The sequence below is a fragment of the Herpailurus yagouaroundi genome, unplaced genomic scaffold (assembly GCF_014898765.1).
Source record: "Herpailurus yagouaroundi ecotype Mexico unplaced genomic scaffold, PumYag 28, whole genome shotgun sequence".
Lineage (NCBI taxonomy): Eukaryota > Metazoa > Chordata > Mammalia > Carnivora > Felidae > Herpailurus > Herpailurus yagouaroundi.
In genome coordinates this window covers 127,639,030-127,661,192 of record NW_024412376.1, presented here as the reverse complement: position 1 = coordinate 127,661,192, position 22,163 = coordinate 127,639,030, and the positions used below count along the sequence as shown (strand labels likewise).

The 22,163-nt window shown below is 37.9% G+C and overlaps 1 protein-coding gene across 2 annotated transcripts in view; it reads left to right on the top strand.

Moving 5' to 3' along the window:
• SLAIN2 (SLAIN motif family member 2) overlaps positions 1–15,534 on the top strand; it is a 73,985-nt gene extending 58,451 nt beyond the window's left edge. For both annotated transcript variants that reach the window (XM_040484238.1, XM_040484232.1), the window contains 2 exons: positions 11,101–11,419; positions 12,495–15,534. In XM_040484238.1, coding sequence (XP_040340172.1) covers positions 11,101–11,419; positions 12,495–12,561 — 386 coding nt within the window. In that variant the 3' untranslated portion in view covers positions 12,562–15,534. The remainder of the gene's footprint in view (positions 1–11,100; positions 11,420–12,494) is intronic.
• Positions 15,535–22,163: the final 6,629 nt, after the last annotated feature.

The window sequence follows — 22,163 nt, the reverse complement described above, 5'->3', positions numbered from 1 at the left end:
TTTGACTTGTCCTTTCATATACTCTAGTACATTTTTCTAAGAACTTAAGATTAATAAATTTAAAAGGATTTCTAATTTACAAATCTGTTTATTTAAATTTGTGCTATTTTATTTATTTTTTTTTCAACGTTTATTTATTTTTGGGACAGAGAGAGACAGAGCAAGGGACAGAGAGAGACAGAGCATGAACGGGGGAGGGGCAGAGAGAGAGGGAGACACAGAATCGGAAACAGGCTCCAGGCTCTGAGCCATCAGCCCAGAGCCTGACGCGGGGCTCGAACTCACGGACCGCGAGATCATGACCTGGCTGAAGTCGGACGCTTAACCAACTGCGCCACCCAGGCGCCCCTAAATTTGTGCTATTTTAAAGTATAACTCAAATTCAGAAAACCACATAATATATACAGAGTTTAATGAAGTATTATAAGGCAACCCCCTTGTGACCACCATTCATACCAGGAGACTCTAACTTGCTGCTTCAGAAACTGCTTCCAAACACAGTCCTCTCTTGACCCACTCCCCCAGAGTAGCCTGCCTTCTGAATTTTTATAGCAATCACTTCCTTACTTCTCTGTATGATTTTTATCATCCAGTAATGAAACTGTAGTTTTGCATCTTTAATATATGTCTTTTTAAGTTTCTCTGAATTTATAGTTTTCCTCCAACTCTTTACTCCCCCTTGTTAAGTTCATTTGAAGAAGCCGCTAGATCATTTGTCCTGGAGATATGGATGTAGATACACAGGCTGGATTTTGCTGATATCTTTCCATGTCATTTAGCAGATTTTTCTGTATTTCCCATAAATTGGTAATTGGATTTAGATGCTTAACTGGATTCAGTTTTGCTATTTTAGGGCAGGAGGTGTTGCCCTAAGGTGTTGGTGCTGCTTTAGCCACAGGTGCATAAAGCAAGATCGCCTCCTTTTTGTGATATTAGCAGTCATTGATACTTAATGCTGATATCCTTACTTTATTAGGTATTGCAGAATTGGTTTATTTCAATTCTAACATTCCTTTTTTTTTTTTTTTTTTTTTTTTAATGTATATATAAAGAGAAATTTTTTCTTTGGGCAGTAAGAGACAATCCTAAGCAGGCCCTGCCCTTAGCACAGCAGTATACTTTCATTAGAAAATTCCGAATAAATGCATATTCTTTCTCACTGTTTTACCAGTTACAAAATAAATTGGCAATTTGCCATCTTCCAAAGGTGACCAATATTTTTCTTAAGTATTTATCATTATGAACTTACAGATTTAAATATTTTTTATGTGTTTTGATTCATTCTGGATATTTTCCCAACTTTGGTTCTACAAGTTGGCTCTCAAGTCTTTTTGGACACAGCCCTAGTAGTCTTTGATAAATTCTTGCCAACTGGTATGGCACATTTGTACATGTCCTGCCATAGACCTGTATTTAGTTGTTTTTCTAAAAACTCCTGATTTCCTTTGGTAGGAAATGGTATTTCAAAAGCAAAATTTGAGGGGATATATATATATATTTTGTTTTGTTTTTGTTTTTTTAATGTTTATTTTTGAGAGAGAGAGTGCGAGCAGGGGAGGGCCAGAGAGAGAGGGAGACACAATTCAAAGCAGGCTCCAGGCTCTGAGTTGTCTGCACAGAGCCCAATGAGGGGCTCGAGCTCACAAACCCGTGAAATCATGACCTGAGCTGAAGTCAGACGCTTAACTGACTGAGCCACCCAGGCACCCCCAAAATTTGAGTTTTTAGCTGTACTAATTGCTACTAGCTTGATCATTGTTTCTAGATCTTTTTAGTTACTAGAGCTAATAAATGTATGTGTTTACTTGTGTTTGCATAGTTTTTAAGATTGAATACCTTCATGAGTCCATGCTAATACTTCATATTCAAATTCAGGGCTTAAGGGTAATTACTTAATCTCTTCATTTGCATCTGTATCTTTATCTTGCCCTGAGAATCCTGTGTCTTGTCAACACGTAGAATATCATTTATTCATTCATTCATTCATTCATTCATTCCTTCCTTCATTTTAAAGAGAGAGCCCACAAGCTGAGGAAAAGGGCAGTAAGAGAGAGAATCCTAAGCAGGCTCTGCCCTTAGCACAGAGCCCCACACGGGGCTCAGTCCCACTACCCTGGGATCATGACCTGAGTCAAAGTCAAGAGTTGGATGTTCAACCAACTGAGCCACCCAGGTGCCCCTAGAATATCTTTTAACAATTGGTTTTATCCTATATTATACACAAAGTCTGGGGAAAATAGTAGCATAGTACCATACAATATGATTACTGAAAATAGTCTATAAAGCCTTTTGCATATGCTCACTCCTTTTTTTTAAATGGCTACACTGTATAACATTATCAAGTTAAATAGTTATTTGTACTCTTTTATGTATCTCATTTAGTCTTAGCTCTACATTGAAATACATATTTGATGCTTACTGCTAGTCTGTACATTATTGTGCCACCAATCATTTTTCTTGTTTGAAACTCATTCTCTAGTAGATTCCTTAAAAAATTATAGGAACAGTATCCACTCCCTCAATTTTTGTTGATGAAAGTTTGTCTGCCCTTTTTATATTTGAAATTAATGAGCTAGATATGAAATCTTTGGCTCATAATTTCTTTCCTTGAATGTCTTAAATATATTACTCCATTTTTGTCAGGAATAAAAAGTTGTCTCTGTTACATCTATTTGGGTTTTTTTTTTTCCTGGATATCCAAAGGATGTTTTCTTCTCCTTTAAAGTTCAATAATTTATGAGAATATTTCTTAATGTTGGTCATTCTGAGTTGATTTCCCCAGATATGTGGTATATTCTTTCACTATGGAGTTGCACATATATTTAAATTTCAGACATGGTCTTTGAATTATAGTTTTTAATACTCTTTTCTCTTGCATTGGCTTTCTTTTTTGTGGGCACTCTTGTGGACATATGTCAGATGTCCTTTGCCTGTCCTCTGTATCTGTTGCCTTCTCTTGAATCCTTTTCCATCTTTCTTATTTCTCTTGTTCTATAAAAGTTGCTTTTCATTGTCTATTTCTCTTAAAGTATAACCTATCACATATGCTGACTCTTGTGTTCTTACTGTCTTAGACTTCATTTTGGAATGATTTATGTCCAATTCTTTTCTTTTTTTCTTTTTTTTTTTATCGTTTATTTATTTTTGAGACAGAGAGACACAGAGCATGAACGGGGGAGGGGCAGAGAGAGAAGGAGACACGGAATCGGAAGCAGGCTCCAGGCTCTGAGCCATCATCAGCCCAGAGCCCGACGCGGGGCTCGAACTCACGGACCGCGAGATCGTGACCTGAGCTGAAGTCGGACACCCAACCGACTGAGCCACCCAGGCGCCCCTGTCCAATTCTTTTCTGAGCTGAAGTCAGACACTCAACCCGCTGAGCCACTCTGGCACCCCGAGATATATTATTTATAAAAAATTCTCTGAATATTTATCAAGAAGCTAAAAACAGTACATAGTTTACTCAGTTACTCCCATTCTAAAGTGCCTGTTGTAGTTTTTAAACCTCAGAAGACTTAACATTTTTATTAAATGCTTATTAAAAGACAAAAATGAATGTTTTAAAAAACATGAATCCTCACATCACCCACCATTTCATTTTAGAGGTTACTTAAATACCGAGGTTAGCATTCTCAGTCATATGTCAGTTTTATAAATAGAGTTCTAATTCTTGCTCTGAGTAGATAACATGGCTTCTTCATCTGATGCTTTAAGTATCCAGAATTAGTAAAGAGAAATTATAACCTATTGTCATAATTTGGGCAATAGAGCCTAACTTGATCCCTGTGTTTAGTTAATTTATAAGGATGGCCTAGGAAACTGTCTTGAGTGGCATTGTTGAATATCTTTCCAGAGAACTCAGTTGCAACAGGTTGAAAGTCACTAATATTCCTTAGATAAGGAAGGCACAGACATAGTATGCCTTACAGTTTGTGTAATATTTTACATTTTACCAACTATTTATATACCTATTGCTCATTTGATTTTCACAGCTAACCTGTGATATTTGCTGAGATTTCTTTGCTGAGCTTTTTAAAATTATTATTATTTTGGGGGCGCCTGGGTGGCTCAGTCGGTTAAGCGTCCGACTTCAGCTCAGGTCACGATCTCGCGGTCCATGAGTTTGAGCCCCGCGTCGGGCTCTGGGCTGATGGCTCAGAGCCTGGAGCCTGCTTCCGATTCCGTGTCTCCCTCTCTCTCTGCCCCTCCCCCGTTCATGCTCTGTCTCAAAAATAAATAAACGTTAATTTAAAAAATAATAATAAATAAAAATAAAAAATAATTATTATTATTTTTATTAGATTTACTCTAAGTATTTCTTTTTGGGGGGAGCAATGCAAGTGTTACTGCATTTTTAATTTTGATTTCTGTAATTCATTACTGTTACTACATACAGTCAATTATTATATGTTAATCTTCTGTCCTGTGACTTTACTGAATTCAGTATTTCTAGAAATTGCGTTCTTTTTGTATATTCCTTGGGATTTTTGATGTAACAGTCATAACGAATGTTTCTTTCAAACCTATATGCCTTTTATTTTCTTTCCTTGCTTATTGCACTGGCTAGAACTTGCAGCACTATGAATAAAAGTGGTAAGAGCATATATTTTTGCTTTGTTCCTGATCTTAGAAGGGAAGCAGTCTTTCACCATTAAGTACAGTGGTATTTGTAGATTTTTTGTAAATGCTCTTTATCAAGTTCAAGTTCCCCCATTCCTGTTTTTGTCAGAATTTTTATCATGAATATATATGTGTTGAATTTTGTCAGATGCTTTTTTGCATCAATAGACAGGATCATGTGACTTTCCTTTAGCCTGTTAGTGTGGTGGATTATATTGATTGATTAAACCCCATTTGATCATGGGGTTTGAGATATATATATATATATATATATATATATATTTGATATCTATATAACTTTATATATATAATTTTATACATATATATATATCACTGAGTATCACTGGTACTATATTTCTAGTTTTGGTTTTTTTTGGTTTTATGTCTCTTTCTCTGACACCACTCATGCATTGGTGGATGAGGCTTGGGGCATTTCATTACAGGTAGGTGGGAATAGAAGCCCAGTTTTTCTACTCAGTGTTTGTTGGCACCCAAGAGGGAGAAGCCAGGTGGGTGGAGGTCAGAGTTCTGGCTCCCCACTCAGTCTCCACTCACACTGTGATGGAGGTAGTCTTGTTACCACTGAGCAATCATCAGAGTCCTGACTCTCCACTGGACCTCCTCTGACTCCTACCCATGAGGAGAAGAGAGAATATCTGGTTACTATCTTGTCTGACACCTTCCTGGAAAAGGTGTTGTGGCACCTTGTTAAACCTCACAAGAAGGTGGAACCTCACAAGAAGATAGAAGTCTAGATACCTCACCAGCCTTTGCTGATGGGGATGAGAGTAGGGCTACAGTTTGTGGTGTTTGGCTGCAGTAGAACAGTTACCATCTAAAAGTTTTCTTTCCCAGTTCTTTGGCTAGAGAGAGTAGGCTTTTATTTTGTCTGTCACATCTGATGGCTTTTCCAGGTTGCCAGCTTTTTCAGCTCCAATCTGGGATATATGAAGCAAAAAGAAAACCCTAGCAACTCATTACCATATCATTCGTCTCATCCCAAAGTCCCAAGGCAATCTTCCTTTTTCCTCTCCACATCACAGTTTTCTTATGGCTGTTCTGTAATATCATGCCCAGGGTTTTAAATTATACTTAAGTGGGAGAAATAGGGAAAAATACATCTATCCCATTTTTCCCAAGTGGAAGTCTGAGATTCACATTTTTAAAAAATTTCAGGAAATAATCATTTCCCTGGTATAACTATTAACAGAAGTTTTGCCAGAGGAAAAGATGCTTTTCACAAAGCCTATTTTCAATATAAGGTTTGGGTAAGACATTCAAAGCATTATAGATGTATTCCAGTGCATACAAGGCTGTCCTGTAGAAATGAAACACTCTTAACTTCATTGTAACAGTTGCCATTAAGAAGGAAGCCCAGGGGCGCCTGGGTGGCTTGGTCGGTTGGGCGTCAGACTTCGGCTCGGGTCATGATCTCACGGTCCGTGAGTTCGAGCCCCGCGTCGGGCTCTGTGCTGACAGCTCAGAGCCTGGAGCCTGTTTCGGATTCTGTGTCTCCCTCTCTCTCTGCTCCTCCCCTGTTCATGCTCTGTCTCTCTCTGTCTCAAAAAAATAAATAAACGTTAAAAAAAAAATTAAAAAAAAAAAAGGGAAGCCTAGAACTCTTCAGTCAGCCCTCATTTAACAGATTGTCATTCACAGTGTTTTAGTGCATTTTGTAATCTGACCTCCTTGCCATCCTTCCCCAACTGCTCAGACTTTTCCAGAATGCTCTTTGAAACTTATGATCCTCTGAACTTTATTCTTGCTCCTATCTGAAACCTGCATCCCCACCAAAACAAAACCCTGGTTGAAAGACTCCCAACTATGCGGAAAGCTAGGACTAAAGATGGCTTTTATGGAGTTGGTACTAGGGAGCAGGTCTAGGCCCCATCCTTAGGTAGTGACTAGATGAATTAGAGCCTTGGTTACTCAGTAATCCTCCAGGAAGGCACTGAAGCAACATGGGTAGAGACTAGTCTGGCAAGGGAGACAAAGGTGGGATTGAAGAGAATGGAACTGTGAAAATGTTTTTATAGTCACTATCTATAGAAAGAGGAATATGGATTATGTAAAGTAAAAAAAAAAAAAAATCTTCTATGAAGATCATGAAATTTGCTGTTCAGGGGTACTCAAGGCCCTGCGGTCATCTTCAGTTTTCTGCCAGAGGAGACTGTAACAGTTGTTGGGGACCAGGACATGATTGATTCAAGAGACATTCTTCTCAGCTATGCTGTACTGTGGAGTCCCTTTTGGAGTTTTTTTAAAGTCAGCTGTATTCAGATGGAATTTTAAACACAAAATTTGAATTTCAGCAAAAATACATATTCATGTAACCACCAGTATTGTAAAGTTCTAGAACATTTCCATCATCCCCAAAAGTTTCCTTGTACTCCTTCCCAGTCAGTCCTCCCAACCTCAAGCAAATATCTGATCTGCTGTTACCATAAACTATATTTGCCTTTTCTAGAATTTTATATGAATGGAGTCCTTCAGTGTGTACTGTTTTGTGTCTGGCACTTAATTCACTCAGCATAATTTTTAGAGTCATCCTTTGTATCAGTGGTCTACTCCTTTTCATTGCTGGGTAGTATTTTAATGTGTGGATATACCACAATTTGTTTACTCATTCACCTGCTGATGAATATTTGAACTGTGATCAGTTGAGTAGAGTGTTCTGTAGATGTCAAGCCAGTTCATCTTCTGTGTCCTTTCTGATTTTCTATTTGTTGTATCAGTTACCGAGAGAGTTGTGGTGTTGAAATATCTAACCATAGACTTTTCCCCCCATCTTTCAGTTATATCTGTTTGTTTCATGTGTTTTGTGCATCTGGTTTTGGATATACACAGAATTTTTATGCTCTCATCTGAATCAACTTTAACGTATGAACTCTATCTCTGATGGTAATCTTTTTTTCTGATAGTATAGACATTGCAGCTTTTTCATGATCAATTTGATCTGTTGTTATCTTTGTCCTTTTTCTTATAACTTACATTTTTATGTCTAAAATGTGTTTCTTTTTAGAGAGCATGTTGCTCTTTTCTGTGCATACCAACAACAATCATTACTTTTTCATTGGAGTGATTACTATTCATATTTACTGCAGTTAATTATCAATATGGTTGGTGTAAAGTCTCCCGGGGTGCCTGGGTGGTTCGGTCAGTTAAGCATCTGACTTTGGCTCAGGTCATGATCTCACAGTTCGTGAGTTCAAACCCCACATCAGGCTCTGTGCTGACAGCTCAGAGCCTGGAGACTGCTTCAGATTTTGTGTCTCCCTCTCTCTTTGTCCCTCCCCTATATCTCTCTCACACACACACACACACACACACACACACACACACTCTCTCTCTCTCTCTCTCTCTTTTTCTCTCTCTCTCTCAAAAACAACCAAACATGTAAAAAGCAATAAAAATTTTTAAAAAATCTGTCTCACAATTTGTTTTATCTTAGTCCCTTCAGATCTTTGTTCCTTTATCCCTACTTTGTAATTTTTTTGGAATAGCTAAGTACCTTTTAACATTACACTTTATGGGGCACTGGGTGGCTCAGTCGGTTAAGCGTCTGACTTCGGCTCAGGTCATGATCTCATGGTCCGTGAGTTTGAGCCCGGCGTCGGGCTCTGTGCTGACAGCTCAGAGCCTGGAGCCTGCTTCAGATTCTGTGTCTCCCTCTCTCTCTGACCCTCCCCCGTTCATGCCCTGTCTCAAAAATAAACATTAAAACAAATTTTTTTAAACAAAAAAAACCATTACACTTTATTTTTATTGTTGGTTTACTTCTCATACATCACTTTTTTGCATATTTAACTTATTACAGTTTATTTTCAAGCAGTATCCCACTTCCTTATAATGTAAGAGTCTTTTTTTTTTTTTTGAAAGAGGGAAAGAGTACGGGGCAGACAGAGAGGGAGAGAGAAAGAATCCCAAGCAGGCTCAGCACTGTCAGTGCAGAGCCTGACACAGGGCTCCAACTCACAAACTGTCATGACCTGACTCAGATGCTTAACCAACTGAGCCACCCAGGCTCCCCATAATGTACTCTTAAAACAGTATATTTTCATTCCTTCCCATTCCTTTTTAACACTTTTGTGATTTATTTTAATTCTATGTGTGTATTAAATCCCAGAGTATGTTTTATTTTTATTTTAAATTGCTATCTTTTAGTGAAACTTAAATATGATTTTTTTAAAGATCTTTATATTTCCCAATGTAGTTCCCATTCCTGGCACTATTGCTTTATACAGATCAGGGTTACCATTTGGTATCATTTTTCTTGCACTGAAGAACTTCCTTTAACATTTCTTTTAGTAAATGGTTGCTGGCAATACCTTTTCTCAACTTCTGTCTTTAAAAGTCTGTGATTTGACTTTAATTTTGAAAAATAGTTTTGCATACATGCACCCCAGTGTTTATAACAGCATTACCTACAGTAGCCAAATTATGGAAACAGCCCAAGTTGTCCATCAGCTGATGAATGAATAAAGAAGGTGTGGTATATGTATACAATGGAGTATTATTTGGTCATAATAAAGGATGAAATCTTACCTTTTGCAATGACCTGGATGGAGCTAGAGAGTATTATGCTAAGCAAAATAAGCCAATCAGACAAAGACAAGTACCATATGATTTCATTTATGGAATTAAAGGAACAAAACAAATGAGCAAAGGGGGGAAAAAGAGAGAGAGGCAAACCAAGAAATAGACTCTTAACTACAGAGAACAAACTGATGGTTACTGGAGGGGAGGTGGGTGGGGAACGGGTTAAATAGGAAATGGAGATTAAGGAGTGCACTTGTTTTGATGGCACTGGTGCTGTATGGAAGTGTTGAATTACTGTATTGTACACCCGAAACTAATATTACGTTGTATGTTAGCTAACTGGAATGTAAATAAAAATTTTAAAAAGTAATTTTTCTGGATATAGAAGTCTAAATTGACAGGCTTTTAATCACTTTAAACAATGTTTTTCTATTGTGTTTTGGCTTCATTTCTTTTGAGAAGTCTGTGTTATTTTATCTTGGTTCCTCTGTTTTTTTTAAAAAAAGTATTCTAATATTTTAAAATTTATTATTCATCTTAGAAACTTGGCAACAATGTTCCTTGATGTGGTGTTCTCTGTTTGCTATGCTTGGAGTGTTTTTGAACATATTTAAATATGTGATATTATAGTTTCCATTAAATTTGAAAGATTTTCAGCCATTCTTCAACTATTTTCCATCCCTCTTATACCCCCCTCCATTTGGAACCTCAGTTGTGTATGTTAGACTATATAATCTTGACCTGTTGTACACTGAAGGTTTATCATTGTATTTTTTGGAGTCTTTTTATTTTCTGTATGCTTTTGTTTAGGTAATTCTTAATTGTATCTTCAGGCACCTCTTCTGTACAATCTAAAATGCTACTAATTCCCATCTAATAAACTTAGCATTTTGGATGTAAGCTTTTCATCTTTAAAAGTTCTAATTCTTGGGGCGCCTGGGTGGCGCAGTCGGTTAAGCGCCCGACTTCAGCCAGGTCACGATCTCGCGGTCCGTGAGTTCGAGCCCCGCGTCGGGCTCTGGGCTGATGGCTCAGAGCCTGGAGCATGCTTCCGATTCTGTGTCTCCCTCTCTCTCTGCCCCTCCCTCGTTCATGCTCTGTCTCTCTCTGTCCCAAAAATAAATAAACGTTGAAAAAAAAAATTTATAAAAAAAAAATAAATAAAAGTTCTAATTCTTTTAAAAATCTTTTATTTCTCTTTATGTTTATATTTCTCTTTATATCTTTAAAAATATATCTGTAATAGTCGTTCTTTAAAATGTTTATGCTGAAAACTTATTTATTTATCTTAATATTCATTTACTGGGGGGGGAGAGATATAAAGATGTTTTAACTTATCACATAGTAGAATCGCCATTCCAGAAGAATGTACTATCTTTATCCTCTGACTTCATACACATCTTGATATGCCCCTAGATTTAGAACTTCTCTACTTGGCAAAACACACCAATAGAGGCAGTTTTATTTTGCTTTTAATGTTTTATTTCCAAATCTTAAGTTACGCTGTAGGTGATACAGGACTTACTTGATACATGTTTACATGAATGTTTTTTTGAAGGGAGAGTATGTTTCAAATTCTAGCAACCATGTGGAGTCACTTTTTTTTTTTTTTTTTTTTCATTTCCAGAATGAGGCCCAGGTTAGCTGCTACAGTGACCTCAAATCCTTCAGTGCCTTTTCTGTTTGGTATTGTGGATTCCTAACTGGCGTAGTTAAAACACGGTTGTGAAGGACAGTTGCAGTCCTCTGAGTAAGGACTTGGTTGTTTAGGACTTACCAGTTGTTCTGTTAGCCCACAAATATTCTTTATTCCTTGCATTTGTGTCAAGTGAGTTGTTGTGAATACAGATGTACTGATGTTATCAAGTGTAACATAAAGCACTGATTTCACTTACATTTGGTTTCTACTAAAAGCATTGATTTTTCTTTGCCATTTTGCAGTACCTTCTCCAGGCAAATTCCGCTCCCCTGCAGCACCGTCTCCTTTGGCTCTCCGGCAACCAGTAAAAGCATTTAGTAACCATGGCTCTGGTTCTCCTGGTAGCCAAGAAACAACACAGCTCACACAAAACACCTCTTCACCTGGGCCGCCCATGGTTCAGAACACAGTCCCAGCAAATCCTCCCCACAATATCAACAGCACTACTTTAACCAGACCTGCAGGGACAACAGCGATGAGAAGCGGCTTGCCCAGACCCAGTGCCCCTTCTGCTGGGGGTATACCAGTGCCTCGCAGCAAACTTGCACAGCCTGTGCGCAGGTAAGCAGCAGATGTTCTGTTCCAGCAGTCTTGAGCATAGGAAAGTGGGTAGACTGGAATCACTCCCCTCACCGCTTGTGGTAGCAAACATAGAGTCCTACTAGGTTCCCATTAGAGTCTTCGTAGAATTTGAATAAAACATTACTTTATTGTTTTAAAGAAATCATCACTTAAGACATCGGGGTATCATACCACTTTGGTTCAGATACCTAACATGATTAGGCATCTCCAAAAACTCCTAGGAAAAAAAAATGTTAGAACCACTCAATTTGGTTGTGATATTTGTTCATTTTGAATATAATGTTACTCAGTAAAGATAAAGAAGCATATCAGAGCCTAGAGCGAGATTTAAGACAAAACTTATAGCTACCAAATCTGAGTATAATCCAGGAGGGTGGTTTTCAAACTTTGAAAAGGCTTTCATCTCGTAAGTGTTTAAACTGAGTTACCCACATCTTTGTCACTGTCAGATAAATTACATTTCTGAATTCAGTAGTAGAGTGCAACAGCTACACTGCTAAATAACTTCTATGGACCTTAATGCACTTTTACAATAGCATGAACATTGAACTGTGGCTATCCTTATTTTTCAGAGGAGAATACAGAAATTTAATGAGGTGAAGTAATTTGCCTGAGACTACACAATAAAAAGGCTTTCAGTTCTAAGTATGTCTGACTGAAAAGTCCATTTAAGCACGGTGCCATTTTACCTCTCTAATTATGGTGATGCTAAGTCTCTCCTATCCCAGTCATCACTTTGCCCCCCACCCCTTTAATTAATTAATTAATTAAAAGTTGGTGATCCATGCTGTTGGAAGAAATGAGAGTCTTCCTTTCTTTTACTGTGTTAACAAAAAGATGTTAGTGAAGTCACCTGACAGCCAGTAAAACTTGAAAGTTGTAGAAATGCCAAGGGTGGGACTTGCATGATGCCAATAAGCTGTTTAGACTTTTGACCTCAGTGATCCCCTGGAACAACCTTCATGGATCAGGGTGCCTCCTACAAAGTAATTAATATATATGGTAACATTTCATGAAGACTTTTAAATCACTTAATGAAATTGCTTTATTTCAGATCCTTGCCAGCTCCTAAAACCTATGGTAGCATGAAAGATGACAGTTGGAAAGATGGCTGTTACTGACCAGCAGAGATGAGAATGCAGAGGTCCACAGCTTCATGGATACCCCTTCACCAGGCTAAAAGACAACTTTTATATGCAGACTGTTCAGATAAGACTCTGGGGATTGATAAATCCCAGCCCTCTCTGTCTTAATTAGCACAAACTGACAGAGATGATCAAGCAGCACTTTAATGACATTTAACATCAGATGTGTTTGGTAATCATGCAATCACTCTCCATGGAATCACATTTAGTTTTGTTTAATAGAAACTAAGTTGATTTTTTAATATTTGACAGAGGCCAATATCTGGGCAAAAAACTAACGGATGCCAAAGAGAAATGCCCATTTGTAAATGAGAGAATACCTTTGTGCACAAGAAAATGGTGAATTCAAGCTATCCAAAACTTCACGTTCAACCTAATTTACTGTATAAATAGTATCAATAAATATTTGTGTTAATGAGAACTAATATCCTGACTAATTATGTAAAATGTTTCACTAGTACTCCAAGAAACTAGATTGAGATAGAAGGGAGGGTGGGGGTAGGAAGAAATCTAGGCTAGGGATTTCAAACGTGATACCTAAATTTGTGAGAATTCTATAAATTATTTTTTGCAGATTCACTGGAAAAACTGTCATTTTGTTTAACCTTACGTTTTGGATGTAGCTCACGTATCACCGCCGCGAGATAATGTTACACCGTGCATCCACCACGTTGCATTGACACATCGGACTTCTGTGTGTTTGTTTTGATTGCCAAAAGGGCTTAATATCAGTTGTACAATCTTTCTAAACTTTATAGCTCCTGGCTCAGGAAAGATAGCCTTTGCTATTGAAGCCAACTTCTTCACATGCTATTATATCTGTTAGAGAACTAAGAGATCATGTTTTTATTAACAGGTTACCATGATAGGAAAGAGCAAGCAGTATGTGTCTTTAATCTTGGTATAAACATCACCGCCTCAGTGCTTACAACCTGGAACAAAACCATACAATGAGAGAGAGGGGGAAAAAAAAAATCTATGCACTTAACTTACAAAATCTCTGGTAATGACAGTTGTATTGTTACTATTGACACAACGGTCTGTTATGTGGTAGGAAAGTATAGTCTGCTGAATCCTACTTGAGTTGATCCACTTTAAACTAGGTAACTGTATAAAACATCCTTGAAAATACTGTCCCTTTTGACTTAGATTCTGCCTTACGTTAATTTTTACATTTTTGGTAACAAAGGAAACCCACTATATATGACTCTAACCTGTTAAATACTTGCTGTCTAGTGGCCCTTAGGTATATCCTGGAAATCACTTATTTTGGTTTTCCTAGACAATTACCAGACTAAAACTTTCTTCAGCAGGCTTCTCCTTTTTCATGGTGAGGTCTGTTTTGAAATATTTAATTTAAATGGCTCTGAAATATTGGCTGTCAGGTCACCTAAAGGATTTGAGCGATTTGAACGAAAGTTCATTTCCTGTTAGTCAAAGACATTCTGTAAGTTGGCAAAAGATACTGAGAGAGAAATGAGAAACTTGATCTTCAGGATAGCGTTGAGGTTGATAGGTTGAGAAATTGATAAAACTTTTAAAACCAAGACCCCCATTCTGCCATGACACCTTGGTATTTTTCATTAGCTTGACCAATAGGGAGTCATTCAGTTAGCCCAGCAGCTGGAGATTGAAACTGCCAGTGCTAATGTATTTTGGTGTACAATGCAAGGAAGAAATTTTATCCTTGGCTCTGAGGGTGATGGGTGTGGGTCAGGAAAGGATGGCGCCAGAATTTCACATGATGATGCGCTAAAAAAATGTTGCTTTTCAGAGGAAGATGGAGAAAGCATCTGCTTCGGGTGGGGGGCATCTCCTGTAAAAAATCTTAAGTAAAACGACTAGCCACTGTCTCTTCTTAAAGTCATATATACACAAAACACAATAGGTCTCAGTTTCAGTGCAACATTGCAAAAGAAAAATATGCTGCAATCTAATAATTACAAGGAATTTTAACTCTATTTGAAATACCCATTACATTAAGTTAGATTATCTGTTTCAAAAGGAGTATCCAGGTTATTTAACTTTGTTTTTAAATGGCTGCATCAGAAAAAAAGTCTATTTTTTTTTTTATTAAAATATTTCATCACTTGTTAAAAACGTATTTGGATCTGAGTTGGGTAAAACATTATTTTACCTGCTGTCGTACTACCACAGACTATTGGCTTTTAGGTTCCTAAAGAGAAAAATTGCCTTTTTACTAGAAAGCCTTTGTGTATTGCCAATTTTTCTGTTTGGGAAAATCTAAGGATTCACTGTGGTTAGTCTTACAGAAGAAATGTGGATTTGATAAACTAGTGCCTATGATTTTAACTTATGTTTGATATATAGTAGTAAAGGTTTTATGAATGTTGATTATTTTTCTGTGCCAACAGCCCAGAATTGTCACTTATATGTAAGCAGAAGGCTATGAGCTCTGCTTCCAAAGTTATTTAATTTTCTCAGTGTTTGAATGTTATTTTTTTGTAAGTGTGTTAATAAAAGTGTAAAAAAATTGGAAAAAAATATAAATATTCTTAACTCAAGCATTTGCTGGATCATTTTTCTACAGAACTTGTTTGTATAATATAAAACACTCTCTGAAGAGTTGACTTTTTTCAGTTTTCATGCCCTGGAAATCACATTTTGTAAAACTGGGGACCATTCATAATTGTCAGATACTTTTTAAAACTATCTCAATACATCACTTTTATAAAAAAAAAAGTTTTTTTGAAAGGAAATTAGATACATATTTGTCCCCAGACATTTGTATAACTCTAGAATGATCTAGACTATGTATGTTTAAATTTTTATTGAATGTACAGACGTCCATTTTTGACATTACGCATGGTCCTTTTTAGATCACATGAAGTTTGATTTGCAAACATTTCTATAGCTGAACTTGTATGTGTGGTTGCCTCCTTAATAAACAGCCTGACCATAATGTTTATTATTAAATTTATACTTGTTTTTTCAAGTGTTTTATTAATTTCTGGATATGGTAAGATTCCCCACCCCCAGTTGCCTACAATCGGTTTTAATAAATTTCTCAGCTGATTTTTTTAAACACACAGACCCAAGTCATATTTCCCTTTCAAAGTTGATCTTCATGAGATGGAATATATCATGTTATAGTTTCCTTGTCCTATTTATTTCATATTTGGATTATTTGGAGTATATTTATAGTTTACTTGAAATTGGTAGCTTCTTAGAACTTTGTCACCTGCTACGAATTGATACCTACTTTCAAAAAGCTAGCATATATAAAATAAGCAAAAAGCTATTATATATACGAGTTTCCAAAAGGAAAAAGTTAATACATTTTCAAGCCAAATGTATTTATTTAGTGAATCATGTATATTTTTCTCTTATGGAAAATTGGAAAATATCCAAAATTAATATAGTTTAATTAGTTCCCCACATTCCTTTTGGAAGTTTTTACTGTCCTTTTTGTTACAATTGGTTTCATTAATACAGCATTGAGAAATGATACCGTGTTTGAATTTTTCCTCAAGCCAATCTAAAAACTTCTAAGAACCATTTAAAATGAAATGCCAGTGTACTTGGAAATCAGTGAATGAGAAGTTTACTTAAACTTGTTATATGCCCAGTGCAACAGGAAAACCCACACAGAGGTTCTTATGAAATATTTGCTATATCAAAGGGTAGCTTTGAGTTACAAAAGCAGCAGATTACCTGATACAGAAATTAACTTTGAGGAGAGGTTGTGAATGGGATGTTCACATGAGCATGAAGCTAAAGTTAACAACCCTAATACATTTTTAATGACCCTAAAGATAAGTCTGAGTGGACTAAATCGTATTCTGGTTGCTAGTCTGAAAATGGAATAGATTTCACTCATGGGCCTTACTTAATACAGCTCAGCTTAAAACTATGTTAAGTGCATGCCAATCTCAAGCCAAATCTTTATTGAAACTGGGTGAATTTAACGTTTTTCTCTTAAAAAAACAAAAACAACCTTTATTTGATTTTGAAAGTAATAGAGACTCATTGCTTCAAAAACCGAAAATATTAAGAAATATAAATGATGTGGGGCCTGTGGGTGGCTCAGTCGGTTAAGTGTCCAATTCTTGGTCTCTGCTCGGGTCATGATCTCACCATTTGTCAACATTCATGAGATGGAGCTCCCCCCGGGGCTCTGCACTGACAGCAGGGAGACTGCTTGGGATTCTCTCTGCCCCTCCCCCACTTGGACGCATGTGCTCTCTCTCTCAAAAATAAACAAACATTTAAAAATAATAAATGATTCCACATACCACCTTGGGATCCTGCAGTCTCACCATCCAGAAACAAATATTTAAGTGCTCACCTAACATGTTTATAAAATGCTAAAAGGGGGGCACCTGGATGGCTCAATCAGTTGAACGTCCGACTCTTGGTTTTGGTTTGAGTCATGATCTCGTGGTTTGTGAATTCGAGCCTTGTGTCGGGCTCTGCATGGACAGCACAGAGCCCGCTTGAGATTCTCTCTCTCCCTCTCTTTCCTTTCCACTCCCCCGCACACACACACTCTCCCTCCCTCTTTCAAAGAGACACTTTTTTAAAAAGTGCCAAATGGAAGGGTAGAATGTCTTCTGTTTAGGATGGGAAAATATTTTATTTTTTATTTTTTTAATTATTTATTGTCAAATTAGCAAACATACAGTGTGTAAAGTGTGCTCTTGGTTTTTGCGGTAGATTCCTATGGTTCATCGCTTACATACAACACCCAGTGCTCATCCCAACAAGTGCCCTCCTCAATGCCCATCACCCATTTTCCCCTCTCCCCCACCCCCCTCCATCCACCCTCAGTTTGTTCTCTGTATTTAAGAGTCTTACGGTTTGTCTCCCTCCCTCTCTGTAACTACTTTCCCCCTTCCTTTCCCCCATGGTCTTTAGTTAAGTTAGAATGAGAAAGTATTTTAATAGGAGTTTGCTTTTGAACAGAAGTGTACATTAACTGGTATTGAAAGCTTGACCCACAATTCTCTATTCCTGATTGTAGATGTTCCCTGATGTTAAGAAATCCATCATATATATTTTGTATGTGTATAACAGTTGGGTGTTCTTACGCAAAATTTTACTATAGAAAACTAGAGAAATAACAGTTAAATTATAAAAGAAGAAAAAGCACTTAATTCCATAGGTAAGCAACCACTTAAATTTGAGGATGTTGCCTTTTTTTTTTCTTCTGAGGACATTGGGATCATATTCATGGTTGATACTGTAACTTTTTTTTTAAGTTTATTTATTTATTTATTTTTGAGAGAGAGAGAGAGACTGAGTGGGGGAGGGGCAGAGAGAGGGAGAGAGCGAGAATCCCAAGCAGGCTCTGTGCTGTCAGCACGGAGCCCGACGCGGGGCTCGAACTCACACACTGAGATTATGACCTGAGCCGAAACCAAGAGTCGGACTCTTAACCGACTGAGCCACCCAGGCGCCCCGATAGTGTAACTTTTTCTTCATGCTACGGTCACTGCCATCATTTAGATACATTCTGCTGGGGGAGGAGTTCCAGGCAGAGTATACAAATACTAATTCCAAAACTTCACCAAACCTGTATTATCATGGCTCTTTCCTACAGTATCTTTTATTGACACTTGAACTGCCACCCCCTCGACAGTCTACCAAACTGAATTGACAGTATTGGTTGAGTACCCTTCCAGTTTTAAAATAAAATAGAAATAATAGGCACAAATAATCGAGATAGTCTAGATTCGAGTTCTCAATCTTTGGGATCACCTGATTGGCTGTTAAAACACAGCTTTCTGCACCTTCCCGCAGGCGTGCCCATTCCAAATTAGATCTCTGGTCCCAAGAACAAAACTTCTAGGAACAGGATTCCCCAGCACAGTCACATGCCTCCTTACTGGCCTGTGGTCAGGTGATCAGGGTTAATTACAAGCCATGAAGCTCCTATGAAAACATAGATGGAATGAGGGAAGACCACTTTTCCTGAAAGTGGTGCTATCCCCATTAAGTGGGCCTGGTCTTGGGCAAACAAAACCATAGATGCACCACAAATGTCTCAGTGCCTATCCTATAAAATGATTGTTTCAGTCAGTGGTCATATTTTCCTGGAGGGAACATCTGTAGTGAGAGAGAGGGTTCTGACAGTATTTGAGCCCTTGGCACAGTTGTTCTTGAGACCCAGTGTCGTTCCTGTACTCGAATTCTGTGCAGCACCTCAGTCCTTACCATAAATTCCCCTTGGTACACAGGTCAATTTAAGCTAAGATTCTGTCAGTTGCCCCTAGAAGGAAGGGTTACTTTTTCAAATTTTTTTTTTAAGCTGATAAAATACAGGGCGCCGGGTGGCTCAGTCAGTTAAGCTTCCGACCTCAGCTCAGGTCATGACCTCGTGGTTTGTGAGTTTGAGTCCCACGTCGGACTCTGTGCCGACAGCCTGGAGCCTGCTTTAGGTTCTGTGTCTCCCTCTCTCTCTCTGCCCTTCACTCGCTCACGCTCTGTCTCTCTCAAAAATAAACATTAAAAAAAATTTTTTTAACAAAAAAATTGATAAAATACAAAAAAGTATAAAAAGCAAAAGTTCAGCTCAATGAATTACTAAGTGACTACATGTGTAACCACCACGTAGGCAAGAAATAGACTGGTGGCACCAAAAAAGCTCTCCCAATGCTACCTGCCAATCGCTACTTTCTTCTCTTCAGGATAACAGCTGTCCTGACTTCTAACATGATAATTTAGTTTTACCTGTTTTTGAACTTTATAAGAATGGAACCATACCCTTTGTAATTTTCTTCCATCGTTTTTCTGCCTAATTTTGATTAAAGGTAAAGAAATAGGGTTTCTCTCAGACTCAGGTACCATACAACGAAAGTAATGTGAGATTCGCCCATATTGCTGGTGTCGCTGTAGTTTCTTCATTCTCATTGCCATATTATATGTCATTGTATAAATGTATCATAATTTGTCCACTCTAATGTTGAAAGACAGTTGGATTGTTTCTAGTTTGAGTCTCTTAAAACTAATGCAGCTTTGGACTTTAGGCATCGTCAAGATGAAGTAAGCCCTCAAAAGCCTGTCTCCCACTTAAAACAAAATTTTGGACAAAATGCAAAAGGCAACTACCTGAGGGCACTCAAAAATATACAAAAGCAGATAGATTGGAAGGGGAGTCAAACCTTGAGAAGAGACCCATACAAGGGTGCGTTTCCCATTCTCCCCTTTTTTCTCTCTTGGCCCCGGGCCAGGAAGGGGGTACTCAGTAGAGCTGTCATGGCGGCTCCTCTGACAGGTCATAAACCAGAGGAAGCTGAGGAAAAACCTGTGAAAGAAAAATTCCAAAAGAAAAAAATGAGCTCCTGGAAGCTAGAGCATGTAGAGAAGGTTTTTCTTTTCTCTTTCCGCTCATGGCATGTCACTGGTAAGTCCCCCCTGGAGAAGCCCCAGTAACAAGCAGTGCCAACGGTTAAAATCGATGGAAACTCATCTTTCTGGACAGAGGAAAGGGGAAAAGAACACTCCCAGTCTGAAGAATGAGGATGATCCTCATTTTTCTTCATTTACTCTCTTTGTCCAGAATGTGGCCTGAGCTGTGGAAACTGTGCAGTGAGAGGGATGGAACTGAAATTCCAGGAGAAGCTCTGTCTGGTCAAAGGGCCAAGCAGAGGGGCCCTGTGGGCAAGGGGGAAACCATAGAGAAGAGAGCTAGGGAAGGGACGCCTCTTACGCTGTTGTGATGGGCACGAGCTCCGTGCTTAGCCTTGAGCTACACATACTCAGACCCCAAGCAGCACAGCAAAGGCTTTGAGAACTGAGCTACAATTTGAAGCACAGAATATGACACAGACTAACGACTCATAGTTCGCGTGTGAGATCCATCCAATACAGATAGCATAACAGCCTTTGTAAATTGAACTGACATTGGAATCACAGCTTCCAGAAGTTGTATCAGAATTTGCTATTTGGGTTGATTGTTAAAAATCAACATTGCTCCAAATATTTTAGCAGGACGTAGCATCTATAGTATTAAAAATGCCCGGCTTATACTCTAAAGTTACTCAACATATAAAGCACCAGAAAAGTGTGATCAATTCTCAGGAAGGACAACAAATGTCAACACAAAATGATCCAGATATTAGAACTCAGACTCTAAGCTGCTGTTATAACATGAGATAAAGGAAAACACTCGCGATGAATGGAACTGAGGAAGTTCTCAAGAGAGTAGTATTTTTTTTTTTAAAGAACCAAGTGGAAAGTTTAGAACTGAAAACATATCCGAAACTTTAAAAATTTGTTAGATGGGTTCAATAACTGGCTGAGGATGACAGAAGGGTCAGTGATATTGAAGAGAAATCAGTAGAATTTATCTAATTGAGAACAGTAACAAAGAACCAAAAAAAAAAAAAAAAAAAAAAAAAGACCTGAGCCCCAGAAACCTGAAAACCAACATCAAAAGGTCTAACATTTGTGTCATTGGAGTCCAGTTGTAAACTGGTTCTCGAAAAAAAGAAATAAGTCTCCAATGTCCAGGTGTAAATATCCCCATCATGGCCATTTTCAAGCTGTCAACATGGTATCACTGAACTTGGAGTTGGGAAGAGATGTGCAGAATCAACAAGCTGGTTCCAACACACCAATGTTGCTCCCAGAAAAAAACGGAGAAAGAAATAGACACAGAAAACTTATTTGAAGATATAATGGTTAAAATCCCCAAATTTGATGGGCATAAATTTACAGATTCAAGAATCTCAGTGAGCCATACCGATCTGTGTTGATAACTGGATAAACTCAAAGAAAACCACACCCAGACACATCACAATTAAACTTCAACTCAGGGGTGCCTGGCTGGCTTGGTCCGTGGAGTGTGCCACTCTTGATCTCAGGGTTGTAAGTTCAAGCCCCACGCTGAGCGTAGAGATTACCTAAAAATAAAATCTTTTTAAAAATAAACTGTTTAACTCAAGGAAAACAGGATAAACTCAAACACATACCCAGTCACATCATAATTAAACTGCTGAAAACCAGCGATTAAAATAAATATTGAAAGCATCGAGATAAAACACAATATATGTAGTGGAACCAGAATTCAATTGATCAGATTTCTGATCAGAAACCCTGGAGGCAAGAAGATAGTGAACAGTATCTGTAAAGAGCTGGGAAAAAAAAAGAATTATCAACTCAATTTTCCATCTACTGAAAATTTCCTTAAAGAATCAAGGTAAAATAAAGACATTTTCAGATAATGGAAAACAAAGAATTTTTTGTGTACAGGCTTAAAGGAAATGATGCCATAAGATGATCGACATCACTCATCATCAGGGAAATACAAATCAAAACCCAATGAGATAACACCTCGCACCTGTCAAATGGCTTAAATTAACAACACAAGAAAGAACAGGTGTTGGCGAGGATGCAGAGAAAGGGGAACCCTCTTGCACCGCTGGTGGGAATGCAAACTGGTGCAGCCGCTCTGGAAAACAGTGTGGAGGTTCCTCAAAAAGTTAAAAATAGAACTACCCTATGATCCAGCAATTGCGCTATTAGGTATTTATCCAAAGAATACAAAAATACAGATTCGAAGGGGCACATGCACCCCAATGTTTATAGCAGCACTATCAATAGCCAAACTATGG